The following is a 13334-nucleotide window of genomic DNA, read 5'->3' as shown; positions in this document are numbered from 1 at the left end:
CCATGCCTATGACCTTCACTGTGCATAGCAGCCTTCACCTCACATGGCAGCCAAGAGCCCTCCAGGGTGGGCGTGGGAGGTCCTGGTCCTGGCACTGCCAGCTTGCTCTGTGATCTTCGCTATGCTCCTCAGTCCTTCTGCTCTGCCATGTGCAAACCCAGTGCTCCCAGTGTCAGCTGGTTCTCCATGGCAAAGTGGGAGGCTAAGGCCACAGGACCCTTCTTCTTGGCAGTGATTAGAGATTTCTTCAGAAATACCATTCTCACCAGCATGTGATCAATGTGTCCCAGTGTGCCTGGGAGTTTCCTGGGTACAGCACTGTGACTCCTGTGTCCAGACACAACCTGGACAGCTGGCCACCTCATCTGTACTCCTCTTTGGTGGGAGCAGCAAATCCTGGCTGGTGGTGTGTCCCCCTTCCCACACACCTAGTCCTGCCAAATGAGACTAGGGGTGGCTTCTCCACCAGGGGTGAAGGGAAGATAGAGAAGACCCATCCGAGGTTAAGAGAGCAAAGAGGAGGCTCTGAGATGTTGAAGAGCTTGCCTCTCATCCACTTCAAGCTTACCTGGTCTGGCTCTGACCTAGCCCAGGACACACAGACCCTCAGCTCCAGCCTACTTGAGGATCTTGTCTTGTTGGGTTCCCATGTGGGGCTGGGTGGCAGGAAGGGACAGGTTGGAGGTGCCCAGCTCAGTGCCTCCTCATGGTCACCTCTAGGTGTTTCACCTTTTCTCCGGTGCACTGTCCTCACTGGCGTTCACATGCTGCGGGCCTGTGAAAAGCCCAGGACAGAGTGGGACCGAACAGCCACGCTGCTTTCCCTGGGAGCTCTGTGTGCTGGCGCACATGCTCCCTGACTGGCACCTTCACCTGCCACAGTGATGCTGGGCCCACACACTCACAAATGGTACACAGAGCTTAAGTAAAACACCCACAGAGCTTGAGTGCAAACAGGCTCACACACATGGACAAATGCAGGGAAGAGGGGCCGGGAAATGACAAGGGCAGGAAGAAGATTCCTGGGGACATTGTAGGAGGCTACAGGGAGTCCAGAACTGGCACCACAGCATAAGTGTGCTCAGGAGACGGTGGCCAGGTACACGGCACACAACCTCCCCTGGACTCCTTATGTCCTCTCCAACCAAGCTCCAGTTTGGCATTAGTTTGGCAATGGGCCCCCAAACATCAAGAGATGTTCCCTAACTTCTCCCTGGCAGACAGGAGCCTTGGGGCAGCCAGACCTGTGTGTGTACCAGGGACTAAGGGCATAGCTCCCTGGGAGGACAAGCAGGCTGGGGAGTGCTGCACAGGGAGCAGGCATGTGGGGGGTGGTTCTTACACAATGCTGTTAGGGCTCTGCAGGGCAGGAGAGTTGAAAGGCCCCTGGCAGTTCCCCAGGAACTTACACCTGGGCAAAGAAACCAAAGCCGGAAACTCCTGGGTTTCTGAAGGTTGGGAAGACGGGACTGTTTGAGGCCTGCTCCACTCAGGCTGCCCCCCCAGACTCTGTCATTCCTCTGAGGCCAGAGGACTGCCAAGCAGGTTGGGCACCAAATCATAGGCTTCCAGAAACTCAGCTAGGCCAGTGCTTTTATTTCCCACCGAATATGGGAAGAATTTGTTAAAATCATTGTTCCTTTGTCCAGAGGCCTGCAAACACTGTGAAACCAACCCACTTAGGTAGAAATGGCAGTTGGAAAAGGGAGTCTGAGAACACTGATCATTTCCCCGGATGTGCCAGACAGTATTTTAAGCACGTTCTGAATATTAACTTGTTCAGTTTCCACCATAACCCTGGAAAGTAGGTACTGTTATTGTCATCTCAATTTTTTAGGTCAGAAAGCGACTTGCCCAATTTCACACAGCCAATGTGTAAGCAGGGCTGGGACTTGAACTCAGGCCGCTTTAACAGTATTTATATTCTTTCAGTTATTTTGGGATCAAGCAGAATTAGAGACAACCAATTAGGAATACATTGGAAATGGCATAGCAGCAAGGGTTGCAAACTTCTGTGCCTACAGGGCTAGGCATGTGAAATGAATGTGTGACTCAGGCTGGGTAGGGAGAGGCCTGTGGTCCAACTGGAGAGTGTGTAGGCAACCCAGAGGTGGCCCTATGCAAATTCCTGAAAACAAAACTTGCCTAGAGGCCATGTGGGGCCCCTGGCTGAGAGCAGCTCTAACCTAAGCCCTGTATCCCTTGTGCTATAAACAGTCCCATGCCAAGAAATGCAGTCTACCAGTATATACCAGCTTGTCTTGGGGATTTAAAAGGCCACAGAAGCTGCAAAGGACTGAGATGCATCAGTGAGTGGAAGTGACGGGGCAGGAAGAACAGCCAGTTCAGAAACTGCAAAGGAGGTGGGGACTTGCTTATCACCAGAGGAATAGGCTTTTAATAGCCTAAAAAAATTCCACCACTTATGAGCAAATACCACAGTTCTATGGCAAGGAGAAGGTCTAGGAGGTGACTTCTACTCTAGGACTCATCTAACAACGTGCATTTTAGCCCCAGCCTGGTCACTTGGTTATTGTGTAAGGCCCTTCTATACTGCCTTGGTCGGCTTTTTTGACTTGTTCAATGGATAATGACCAACTAATTAGAGGTTGAAACTATACATTTGCTGATTTTCAATTGGTCTTGACCTACAAAAATACCAGTTTCACATGATTCGGATCCATAATTGTCCTACCTACCTTGCAAGATGCAGAGAATAAATTAAAATGCTTAATGCCATGTACACAGCTGGCGCTCAGTGAATGCTGGTTCCAGAACCAGGTGGGCATGAGCCTTATCAGCTTCCAGCAAAGCCAGCTGAATGGAGACAGGGTCAGGTAAAGTAGTACTCCGAGGGAAATTCACATTCACCTCTCTGCTCCTGGGTGTTTGCCTTCCCCACACCCTGGCCAAAATCCTTAACAGTAACGTAGTTTACAGCTGCGACACTGAGACAACTGCCCAAGGTCGCCATCCAGACAGGGAAGAAGGCTCAATCGCCTAGTTGTGGCACAAATCAAGCTCTCGCGGTATCTGGGTTCTGGGGACTGTACGATCTCCTCGACGGTAACAGGAGAGTAACGGATGCACCACCGGTGCTGGGCGCTGTCTTGCCCCATTGACGATGCCGCACAATCCCTCCACCTCTCGGAGAATGTGGCACAAAGGAGGCGATGGCGCCGGCAGCGGCCGAAGAGCTCCTTCCTCCTCTGGGGCGAAGGGTGGCTCCAGGTCCGCGCAGCATTAAAGGCAGCTGGCGGCGGATGGGAGGAGACTGAACAAAGAGTTGGGACGCGTGGTCCTCGGGGACACCATTGTGACTCCCTTGGACTGGCGCACGCCTACCCCTGGGGGGAATTCCACCTCCAGCCTTTGGGGCTCCCTGGGACAGGGCGAAGCCCCGCGGGCGCCCCCTCCGCCACCGCGTTCCTCGGATGGGACCACGAACCCCCGGCAGCGGGAGGTGGTGCGGTGCCCCCGCCCTGTCCAGCACCTGCCCCACTTTTCTCCCGGCCAAATGACAGGAGCCCGAACCTCTCTCTCTCTCCCCAAAGCATACTTGCTCGGGAAAGCCCCACAGGCCAGTGGCCAGACAGGAGCAGGGGTGCGGGCCTGACGCGTGCGGGACAGAGGTAATGGGAGGGGACCTAGACCCGCGTGGCGCGCCAGCGCTCCGCGCCTCCTCTCAGCCTGGTAGCGGAGTCCCGAGCCGGGGGAGGCAACTGGGCGAGGGTGTAGTGTGCTCAGCAAAATGGGTCTGGTGGTGGGAGTGGGGCTAACTGGCCTCTGACCTAAACCGTGAAAAGCAAGTTAACTTCTCCTTTCAACCTCTACGGGACTTGGCGTCGGACCCTACTACAAGATCCCAGACTCCGGGTTTTCTCCATTCCCAGATGGGTGGCCCCAAGAGACAGACAGTAGAATCTGCCAATAGTAGGGCGCAAAGCGTCAACTTTGTGTTCGCCCGCCACTCTCAGCCAATGGACGTTCGCTTATCCGGAGTCCCGCCTTCCGTGTCGGGCGCCCCCTTCTGGCAACACAGGGATGAACCCTATCTGTCGCCATCTTGTGTGTGGCACAATTCTATTTCTGGACCATCTTTCCACCTATTCTAATTCTTCCTTCCACAGAGCTGGTTTCTTAGTTCGACAGCCAAATGCAGTAACGATAAGGAGGGTATAATCTACAGTTTTAGGATTCTTTGCGTGGGTTGGATCGCCACGTCACGCCATGCTTAGCGAAGCCAGCGCCATCTTGAGTGTGGCGTCCTTATGGTTCCCTTCTCAGGGCTCCGCGTGGTTCCCTAAATGGCGCTACAAACTTCAAGGAGCTCCCAAGGACTATTCCAACTAGTCTAACGGGCGATTATTGCCCCCATATAATCCCTTAATATTTAAGTTCATGTGCCCCTCAAAGCCCTGTAAGTGGAATGAGAGAAGGGTAGACTCGATGGCCGGGCCCTGGAATAGGTTCCCTGAGGATGCCACGAGGGCTGTGACCGCTCGGGGCAGGCGTTATGCAGAACTCTGGTGTCCGGGGCTGTAGTGCGGTGCGACGCTCGCGAACTTCTTGCTCGAGGCCAGGAGCCCGCACCGACCCTCGAGTCCCTCTCGATGTACGAATCCCCGTGTGCTTGACACGGAGCCCGCTCCATTGGCACAGGCGGCCTACACCAGGGTTGCTGGCGGGCGACGGGGTCACCTCCCCAAAGATTAGGGGCACCCGGGAATGGGCACAGGGGGTAGACATGGTAGAGAGACGGGGCGGCCCAGGTGCGCAGGTTTCAGCCTCGTGCCCTCTTCGGTCGTGCTGGGGCTTCTGCCCACTTGCGCTGGGGCAATTCTTGTCGAAGGTGTCTAAGCGCGGGGGAGAGGCCATCTCCGCGGGCTCTGCACAGGACACCGCTCCTGGCCAGCGGAGCCCAGCACCCGGCCACCCCCTCCCCCTCCCTGGCAGCCGTCGTGCGCGCCGGGCCCCACCACCTCCTCTTCCCTCCTCCCTCCTCTTTCCGAGCAGCCGCGAGGAGGGGGAGGGCGGGGGAGGGCGGTTTTGCCGCGCTTAGGCTTTCTGCGTCAGCGGCCCCGGCAAAACAGCGGCGGGAGCGCGCGTTCCGAGCGCGCTCGCGCGCCCCTCCCCCTCTTAGCTAATGCCGAGACCTGGCAAACTCAGGCCTTGAATGACAGTGCTGCCGGCGACTGCGCAGCGCGGGACGCACCAAGGCACTGCCGCTTTAAGCACGCTTGCCCATTGTTCGGAATCGAGCCAATGAGCGAGCGCCCGCTCCCTGCGCTCAGCCAGTAGCATTCGGGGCAGGGAGGACGAGCGCCGCCCACTAATCTATATTAAAGGTTCTGGCGCCGCGTGAGTTCCCCACTGGCTGCTCTGAAAAGCCATCTTTGCATTGTTCCCGTGTCCGGCTCCCCGCTCGCCGCAGCCACCTCTGCCGCGCGCCTCCAACACTGCCGCCGCGGACTCCAGCAGCTTCATCGCCAGAGTCATTTAACTCTCGCTTTCTTTCAAATTCACTGCTTCGGATCACCGGCGTGCCCCATCATGTCAGACGCGGCCGTGGACACCAGCTCCGAGATTACCACCAAGGTGAGGCTGGACGCCTCGCCCCTTCGAGGTCCCCGCGCCGCCGGAGCGGCGTTTGGCGGGCGGCGGCTGGGCTGCCCCGAGTCGCTATTGGTCCCTCCCGCGGGAGCCCGCTCGGCCCTGGCCTGGACTCCCCGGTAGCCCACTCTTTGTGTTTGCGGGGGAGGGGGCCGGCAGCGCTGCGGGCAGACGTGAAGCCCGTCGGGGAGTGGGCCGGACGCCCTCGGGGACTTGGGGTGCGGGCGCGAAGCTTGGAAGGGCTTCGGGAGAGGCTGCTCCACGACTCCCGAAACTTGTTTGTGACTCGTCTGAGCGGCGGCGGGAGGAGAGGGGCCGGGTTCGGGGTCGTCGGCCCGCACAGCTCACGAAAATAACTTTGAAACTCGAGCGCGTTTGTAATCGGAAGTGTTGTGGGGGAGGCGCGTGTGCAGCGGCGGGCCGGCTGCGGGAAGGTGGTTCCGCGGCGAGCGCCAGCCGGCTGCGCTGCTCTTTGTTCGGCGTGGGGAGCCTTGCACTGGGTCCGAGGACGTTTGTCTGTGCTAAAGTCTGATAAAGCAGTGGAGTAGCGGGCCGATCGCGACCGACGTCAGTTGTCTCCGCGCAGGTGTGGAAGGTCTCGGACCGCCCTGGGTGCCTTCGGGGAGGCGGGGGTGGGCGTTCTCGGGGGAGAGCGCAGGGAGCAGCCACCTAGTTTCAATAATTCACTAGCGGTGCCGGGCTTGGCTGAGGAGGCGAGCCCACGCGCCGGAGGGGAGGAAACGGAAAGTGAAGGAGCGGCGCGCCGGGGCGACGATGGGCGCCCCCCGCGGCTGCCCGGGAGTACCGTGTGCGCGGCTGCGCCGAGGACGACACGGGCGAACGGAAACTGCGGTGGCGGCTGGCCCGGCCCGTTGCGGGTTTAAGCCGGGTGCCGAGGCCCGGTGTTTTGCCCTCGGATTTGAGGTTCTGAGCGTTTGCCTCAGCTCTGCTGAGGCGCGCAGTGTCCGTTCCGCTGCCCTCCCCGGCAGCGCCTCAGCCTTCGGCGGGAGCGTGGCACTCTGGCGGACCGGCTTTTTTGATCTTCGGTTCTTGCGCCTGTCTCGTGCCCCTGCAGGAAGGGACGCGAGTCACCTTGGCGTCTCCTTAACCTCTGTGCCCCTGGCGTCACCTATGGCTCTCTCCCAGGGGCGACTCCCCCGGCGGAGCAGAGCTGGCGAATCGCATCTCCGCAGGGGCTCCCGCCGGCTACCTCGGCCCAGACCGGGAACTAGATGGGGAGGGCGGGGGAGTCGGCCGCCTCCCAGCACGAGTGTCCGCGTCTGCTTCCCCCTAAGAACCGCCGGGGCAGTAAATAAATAGCCCCGTGGAGCGCGTCCCCGACGGCCTCGGGTTGCGGGAGTGAGAAGGCTCTGTGGACTTAACTGTGGCCTCCCGCGGGACTTTGCCCGCCAAATACAGAGACGCCGGCATGCGCTTCCGGCCTGGTGAAGGGGGTAGCAGGGGACGCCCGGGAAGACTGACGCACAACTCGCGTTCAGCGGGGCCCGGGAGCTCCCAGGCTCCGCGTCCCTAGGATCGGGGGTGCATTCGGCGGCCCGGGGCCACGTGCTCCGCGTGCGCGGTGCGTGCTGAGGCCCGCGCGCAAAGCCCGCCGGGCGGGGGCTGCGCGCCTGCGCGCCGCCACCTCCCCGCCCCCACCCGTTCCCCGGGGCCTCGGCCACCAGGGGGCGGGAGCGGGCGGCGCTGGGGTTCTCGGCCGGCCGGCCGGGGCAAACCGGGCCGACAGGTGCCCCGGGGTCCGTGCTGGACTGCCCTTCCCGTCCGTGTTTCTCGATGCTCGTTTGTGTTGGGGGCCGCCCTGGCCGCGCGGGGTGAGAAAAGTTAGAGGGTTTTGAGGTTCTCGCGCGGTGCAGCCCGACCAACCCTGAGAGCCACCGCGCGGACAGGCGAGAGGCTAGGCTGTGGGCCAGATGGGAGGGATGCGGGCCTGGGCCTCTGTCGCCGGAGCCCGCGCCCACTTCCAGGCAGCGAGTTCGCGACCTGGGACAGCTGTCCCAGAGAAGTGGAGGGATTTGGGTTTGAAGACAGGCGCTTGCCGGGTCCAGCGCCGCCCGGGCCTTGGAGGACGGTGGCTGTGAGGTGACCTCCCCGAGTTTGCCTTCTGCGCCTCTTCCCGGGCTAGCCCCGCAGAGGACGTCTCCCGCAGCGGCAGGACCCTCCTATCGGCTGCGTTGTTTATGGCGCCTACTGCTGCCTCCCGAGGGCTTGGGAGGTGGAGCTACTTCGGGCTGGGAACCAATCCGTGCTGAGGTGTGCGGGAGTGAAAAGTGATCCCGGCCTGTCCGCCCGGCTGGACGAGCTTGGGGTCGGGGTGCCACATGGCTCTTTTCCTAAGAAACATGAAAAAAGGGGGCAGCGGGAACAGCCACAGTGGGTCCTCTCCAAGTGTGTATAAGGGGTGAGTCACAAAGTGCTGACCCCCTGAAACACTCGGTCTACTGTGGCGCCTCCTTGCACTGGTTGCACATGTACCGTGCGGCTGTTTTAAGGACATCCAGACCAGCGCTACATATGTAACTAGTCCTGGGCCCCTTTGTCAGCCCTGGGTTGCCCAGAGACTTACTGGTTCCCCCTCTTGATTTCTAAAGGACTTGAAAGAGAAGAAGGAAGTTGTGGAGGAGGCAGAGAATGGGAGAGACGCACCTGCTAATGGGAATGCTGTAAGTGTTCGCCCTGCTTAGGACTCCCTAGCAGCTCCTGGCCCAGAGGTTCTCTTACTCTCAATTTTGGGCTTAGGCCAGTTCTGGTGTCAAGGTCCGGCGGGGCCTTGGCGGGGAGGGGGCGTTAACTGAAGAGGGTTTTCTTGGGTGGCCTGGGGCCGTAGTAGCACAGGGCAAGGCCTGGGGGAAGGAAGCGGGCAGGAGCTCTGCTCTGTCCTCCTTACTAACCGGGTCTGTTTTCTGTTGAGGAGAATGAGGAAAATGGGGAGCAGGAGGCTGACAATGAGGTAGATGAAGAAGAAGAAGAAGGCGGGGAGGAGGAGGAGGAGGAGGAGGAAGGTGATGGTGAGTAGTAGCCTTGTCTCTCCCCCCTTTTGGGGTATCTTTCCCTGGCCTTGTCTGGCAAAGTAGGGGATTGGGAGCTTCCAGGGGTGGGGCTGGTGGACCACCTACAACGTCCTGTGTCTGTGGAGGTGGGACCGACCTTTTTGTAGGCTGATGGCAGGAGGCTGTGCCCCACACCCTCACATTCAGTCTGTGGGAGAGCCCCCCCCATGCCCCGATCTGTGTGCAGGTCCTTGGGACCTCTTCTCTCTGAAGGCGACGATTGCGTGGAGGGTGTGGGAACCCTGGCTTCCCGGTTCGACAGGGAGCAGAGATCAGGGACACTGCCCTGGCAAATCTGTTCCTGGGGGATTGCAGGAGGAGCTCCGGGTCCCCCCACCCCTCCCTGGCCGCCCCTGCGTGGGAGAGTACCAGGAACCTTCCTCGGTTGGCTCAGGAAGAGCAGTGTAGTTTACCTGGGGTTTGATTCTCCAGGTGAGGAAGAGGATGGAGATGAAGATGAGGAGGCTGAGGCAGCAACAGGCAAACGGGCAGCTGAAGACGACGAGGTGGGTTCTGGTTCGCGGGAGGGGAGGAGTTCGGGATCTCGGGCTCTGTAGCTGGAGAGACTGGGGGCTGATGGGACTTAGTTGGGGAGTGTGTGGTTCCGAGTGGCTCCACTTTGAGCAGGAACAGGAGGGGACGTAGGTCCAGCTTCCCAGAGCTCCGGAGGCCTCTGGAACTGCCCGCGGGAGCTGAGGTGGTCACAGTCGGGCCTAGTTGGGACTGGAGAGGTGGGTTAGTCCTCCACAATCTTTCTCCCTGCCCAGGATGATGATGTTGACACCAAGAAGCAGAAGACTGATGAGGATGACTAGACAGCAGAAAAGGAAAAGTTAAACTTAAAAAAAAGGCCACCGTGACCTATTCACCCTCCACTTCCCGTCTCAGAATCTAAACGTGGTCACCTTCGAGTAGAGAGTCCGGCCCGCCCACCCACCGTGGGCAGTGCCACCCGCAGATGACACACGCTCTCCACCACTCAACCAAAACCACAACGTGAATTTGCAACAGGGGAGGAAAAAAGAACCAAAACTTCCAAGGCCCTGCTTTTTTTCTTAAAAGTACTTTAAAAAGGAAAATTTGTTTGTATTTTTTATTTACATTTTATATTTTTGTACATATTGTTAGGGGTCAGCCATTTTTAATGATCTCAGATGACCAAACCAGCCTCCGGAGCGTTCTCTGTCCTATTTCTGACTTTACTTGTGGTGTGACCATGTTCATTATAATCTCAAAGGAGAAAAAAAACCTTGTAAAAAAAGCAAAAACAACAACAAAAAAACAATCTTATTCCGAGCATTCCAGTAACTTTTTTTGTGTATGTACTTAGCTGTACTATAAGTAGTTGGTTTGTATGAGATGGTTAAAAAGGCCAAAGATAAAAGGTTTTCTTTTTTTTCCTTTTTTGTCTATGAAGTTGCTGTTTATTTTTTTTGGCCTGTTTGATGTATGTGTGAAACAATGTTGTCCAACAATAAACCGGAATTTTATTTTGCTGAGTTGTTCTAACAAAGCTGTCTCAAGCCTGGTTTTTCTGTTTCAGTCACTTCAGACCTGGAGAGGGGCAAGGGTAGTAGGGAAGAATCTTGGTTTTAGGCTCAGCTGTCTTTCCTGGGGACAGTGGCAGTGGGTTGAAAATAACCAGTTTGGGTGAGGGGATGGGTGTGCACTGTGAGCAGCAGGGTGGCTGTGGTTGGTCAGGGACTGAGCTGCAGCTGGCTAGTGGGACACGGTGAGGGTCACGAGTTACTGGCCGGAGTGGGAGCTGCTTACCAGGTTGGTCCCTGATGGCACCCCAAGAACCTTTTCTCAAGGTCACATCATCGATAGCCAAGTGGAACTGGGTGCCATGGAAGGAGGTGTCCACAGCCCCAGGCCTGAAGAACGGGCCACATGAGGGGCTGCCCGACTGGAACCTGAGGCGGAGGGTGACACGGTTGGAATAAGCACAGGGCCAAGACCCACACCTCGCTTTGCAGTGGGGTGGGGTAACGGCTTGACAATTAGCAGAGCCTCCGAATGGCCTCCCCTGGTGGTAAGTGGCACTTCTGGTCCCTTGGGACTTTGGGGCACTTGTGCAGTCTTGTCCTAATTCTCCAAGCTCTGACCTCAAGAAACCAACAAACAGTACCTTGGTTAATGGGTTGGGGCTCCCTGCCCCCTGAGCATAGTTGGAGATGTAGGTGGGCTGTTTGGATTTTCAAACATGTGACAGGTGAGGAAAGCTGAGGGTGTGACCTCAGGAATCAGGAAGTGGAGGTAACCTAGAGCCCACTAAGAAGAACTCCGGGTTGTACCTAGCCTGGGGTCCACAGGTGAGCTTGTGTGGCAGAAGCCCCTGCATAACATCCATGGTGTGTCCCCTTGTCAGACAGCTGAGCTCTGTCTTGGGTTGGGGAGGGTTGAAACTCCAGCAGTGAGGTGCCAGAAATGGGCTTCTGATGCAAGGTGGAGAGGTTGCAGGACTAATAGGGGACATGTATTTGAGAAGTAAAGACCTAGGTCCTGCTCCCACTTTGGCCCCTCGCTGGGCAACCCTGGCCTTTGTCCTTTCTGAATGTGGTCAAGAGACGCCTCTGGTGTCGTGGGGTCAAAGTGAGATGTGCACTCATGGGGCACAAGGGAAGGGAGGTTAGAATGAGGGCACAGATCCTGGCTCAGGACGGTCAGTTTCCTCCACCTGGAGTGCCCCTTGAGTGTCCCACAAGCAGGGTGGCTGTGGGCAGAGGGGTGGGGACTGAGGAGCTGTGCACACCCCCCCCCCCCCATTCTGGCCGTGTGGGGGTTCCTTGCCTTACCTTTGAACTGACGGTGGGGACACACATTGCTTTATCACAGGAGACCGTGGGACCCAGCCCCTCCTGAAATTGTGGGGTATTTCATCCACATCCTATCCCCCTCCTCCCACTGCACCTCCACCCTCCCTCCTTCCCTTGCAGGCCCCCACCATCTGTGTTAAAGAATCATCTGTCTTCAAGACACCTACAGTGGGGGGCTTGAAAGATGCCAGTGTTAACCAGGGCATCCATTCACAATCTACGTAGGGCAATCTACTATCCTGGGCCACAGATGAGGGTGCTCTGCACATGGGGATAAGGGCACCTGATGGCAGACAGGCTTCCTAAAGCTCCAAGATGAGGGTCGTCTCCCTCCTCCCAGTGCCCCGCCTCAGTTGCTCACCAGCCACCAGCCTCCCTGTTCATGGCAAGGTTGACCCTCCCTCAGGCCTTTGTACTTGCTGTTCCTGCCACAGGAATGCCCGACTCCTAGACTTCTGGCTCAATCCATGTTAGGTCTCAGGGTGACATTATCTCCCCAGAGAGGCCTCCCCCAGCCTTGATCTGAAGAAGGCCCCAGTTCTCTCCCTTTGCTTGTATATTTACCTGACTGTTTTTGGGCTGCCCCCCACCGAGGGCAGGGGCCACTTCTTACCGCATTTCCCTGCACATGGTAAGTATTCTGTCCATTCCATTCATTTGCTCACTCGTTTGCGTACATACCAAATGCTTTCTGCCAGGCACTATTCTAGGCTCCAGAGATCCAGAAAGGAGCAAGAGAGACAAGACCTCTCTTCCCAATGTGGCAGGACATTTCCTGGCGTGGGACACCATTCTACACCTTGTCTCCCTTCCGTCTGTGGTCTGGGAGGACCTTGCCCTTCACAGGGGCTGGGGCCTGTGGAGTGTGGAGTTAGGACAGTGTGGAGTGTCCTCACTAGGTCGCTCAGGCCACAGGCAGCCTATCTCCCTTTCAGCTGTCCCCAAACTACTGCCAGGGTCAGGGTCAGAGAGAGGCTTTGGTAGGAGGGACTCCCTGACCCTGTGTGCCCATGCCATGTGGCTTGCACAGGCTGGGCCACTGGTATCTCTAGGCAAGTCTAGCTGCTCTGTCTTGCTTCCCAGGGCAGCTCAGTCCTGCAGATGTTACTCAGAGCTCAGGGTGGGTCTCTAGGGTGGGAGAAGGGGGCTGAGAAGACCACATAGCAGGTGATGCGCAGAGCTGGGATCTGGTCTAATCCAGCTCCCTCGGGCTGTGTGGCCTTCTCAGAATTATTACCTCCAAAATTCCCAGAAAGGAGGTGAGAAGCTTAGCCTTGTGCAGACAGACATGGCAGCCACGTTAATATGGGCAAGTAACTGAAACTTGACGGGCTGAAATCTCTGCATACTGGGAACGAGCTTGAAGCTTGGCCCAGGCCCAGAGCTGCCTTTCTTAGGGTCCCACCTCTGCGCTGAGTTCACAGCACCGTTTGTCCCAGCAGCCCAGCCTTAATCCACCAAAGATTTGTTCTGGAACAGCCCTTGCTCCCTTTAGTGGAACCCACTTTCCTCTAGTCCTGAGCCCAGCATATGATTTGTCACTGCCTGGAGACCTGTCCTCAGGGTCCAGCGTCTCCTCCATCCTACTTCCACAGTCCTCTCCAAGGGCAAGGACAGGGCCACCCAAGTATCCCAAATTGTAAGATTTGCTAGGGACGCGCGCCCTCTGGTGGACATAGAGGAACTGCAGGAGGCTCCCTAGGTTCTGCTCAGTCCAGGAAAGAGCTCTTCAGGAGGCCCTGGGCCCGGGGGGTGCAGCCTCAACCCCTCCCACCTCCAACAAGACCTTCCTCCCTCTCTGTTGCTGGAATCCCAGGGAGATGTGCGAGGCAGT

At 57.7% G+C, this 13334-nt stretch overlaps 1 protein-coding gene across 2 annotated transcripts; it reads left to right on the top strand.

Moving 5' to 3' along the window:
- The first annotated feature begins 5381 nt into the window (after positions 1-5381).
- On the top strand, positions 5382-10194 carry PTMA (prothymosin alpha). Of its 2 annotated transcripts, none has more exons than XM_036912265.2 (5): positions 5382-5598; positions 8223-8294; positions 8546-8639; positions 9114-9187; positions 9449-10194. In XM_036912265.2, the coding sequence occupies exons 1-5, from the start codon at positions 5554-5556 to the stop codon at positions 9494-9496; spliced, it is 333 nt and encodes a 110-aa protein (XP_036768160.1). In that variant the 5' UTR covers positions 5382-5553; the 3' UTR covers positions 9497-10194. The 2 variants fall into 2 exon arrangements, with proteins under 2 accessions (XP_036768160.1, XP_057359419.1); XM_057503436.1 differs by having other exon boundaries at positions 8543-8639.
- Positions 10195-13334: the final 3140 nt, after the last annotated feature.

The sequence above is a fragment of the Manis pentadactyla genome, chromosome 6 (genome assembly GCF_030020395.1).
Source record: "Manis pentadactyla isolate mManPen7 chromosome 6, mManPen7.hap1, whole genome shotgun sequence".
Classification (NCBI taxonomy): Eukaryota; Metazoa; Chordata; class Mammalia; order Pholidota; family Manidae; genus Manis; species Manis pentadactyla.
The sequence above is the reverse complement of the archived record's forward strand: the minus strand, read 5'-3'. Positions and strand labels throughout refer to the sequence as shown.

Excerpts from the sequence above, each read along its gene's own strand:
- PTMA (XM_057503436.1), top strand. The coding sequence starts at position 5,554 with ATGTCAGACGCGGCCGTGGACACCAGCTCCGAGATTACCACCAAG. Across the intron at positions 8,295-8,542 it reads CACCTGCTAATGGGAATGCT|GAGAATGAGGAAAATGGGGA; the intron begins GTAAGTGTTCGC and ends TTTTCTGTTGAG. Across the intron at positions 8,640-9,113 it reads GGAGGAGGAGGAAGGTGATG|GTGAGGAAGAGGATGGAGAT; the intron begins GTGAGTAGTAGC and ends TTGATTCTCCAG.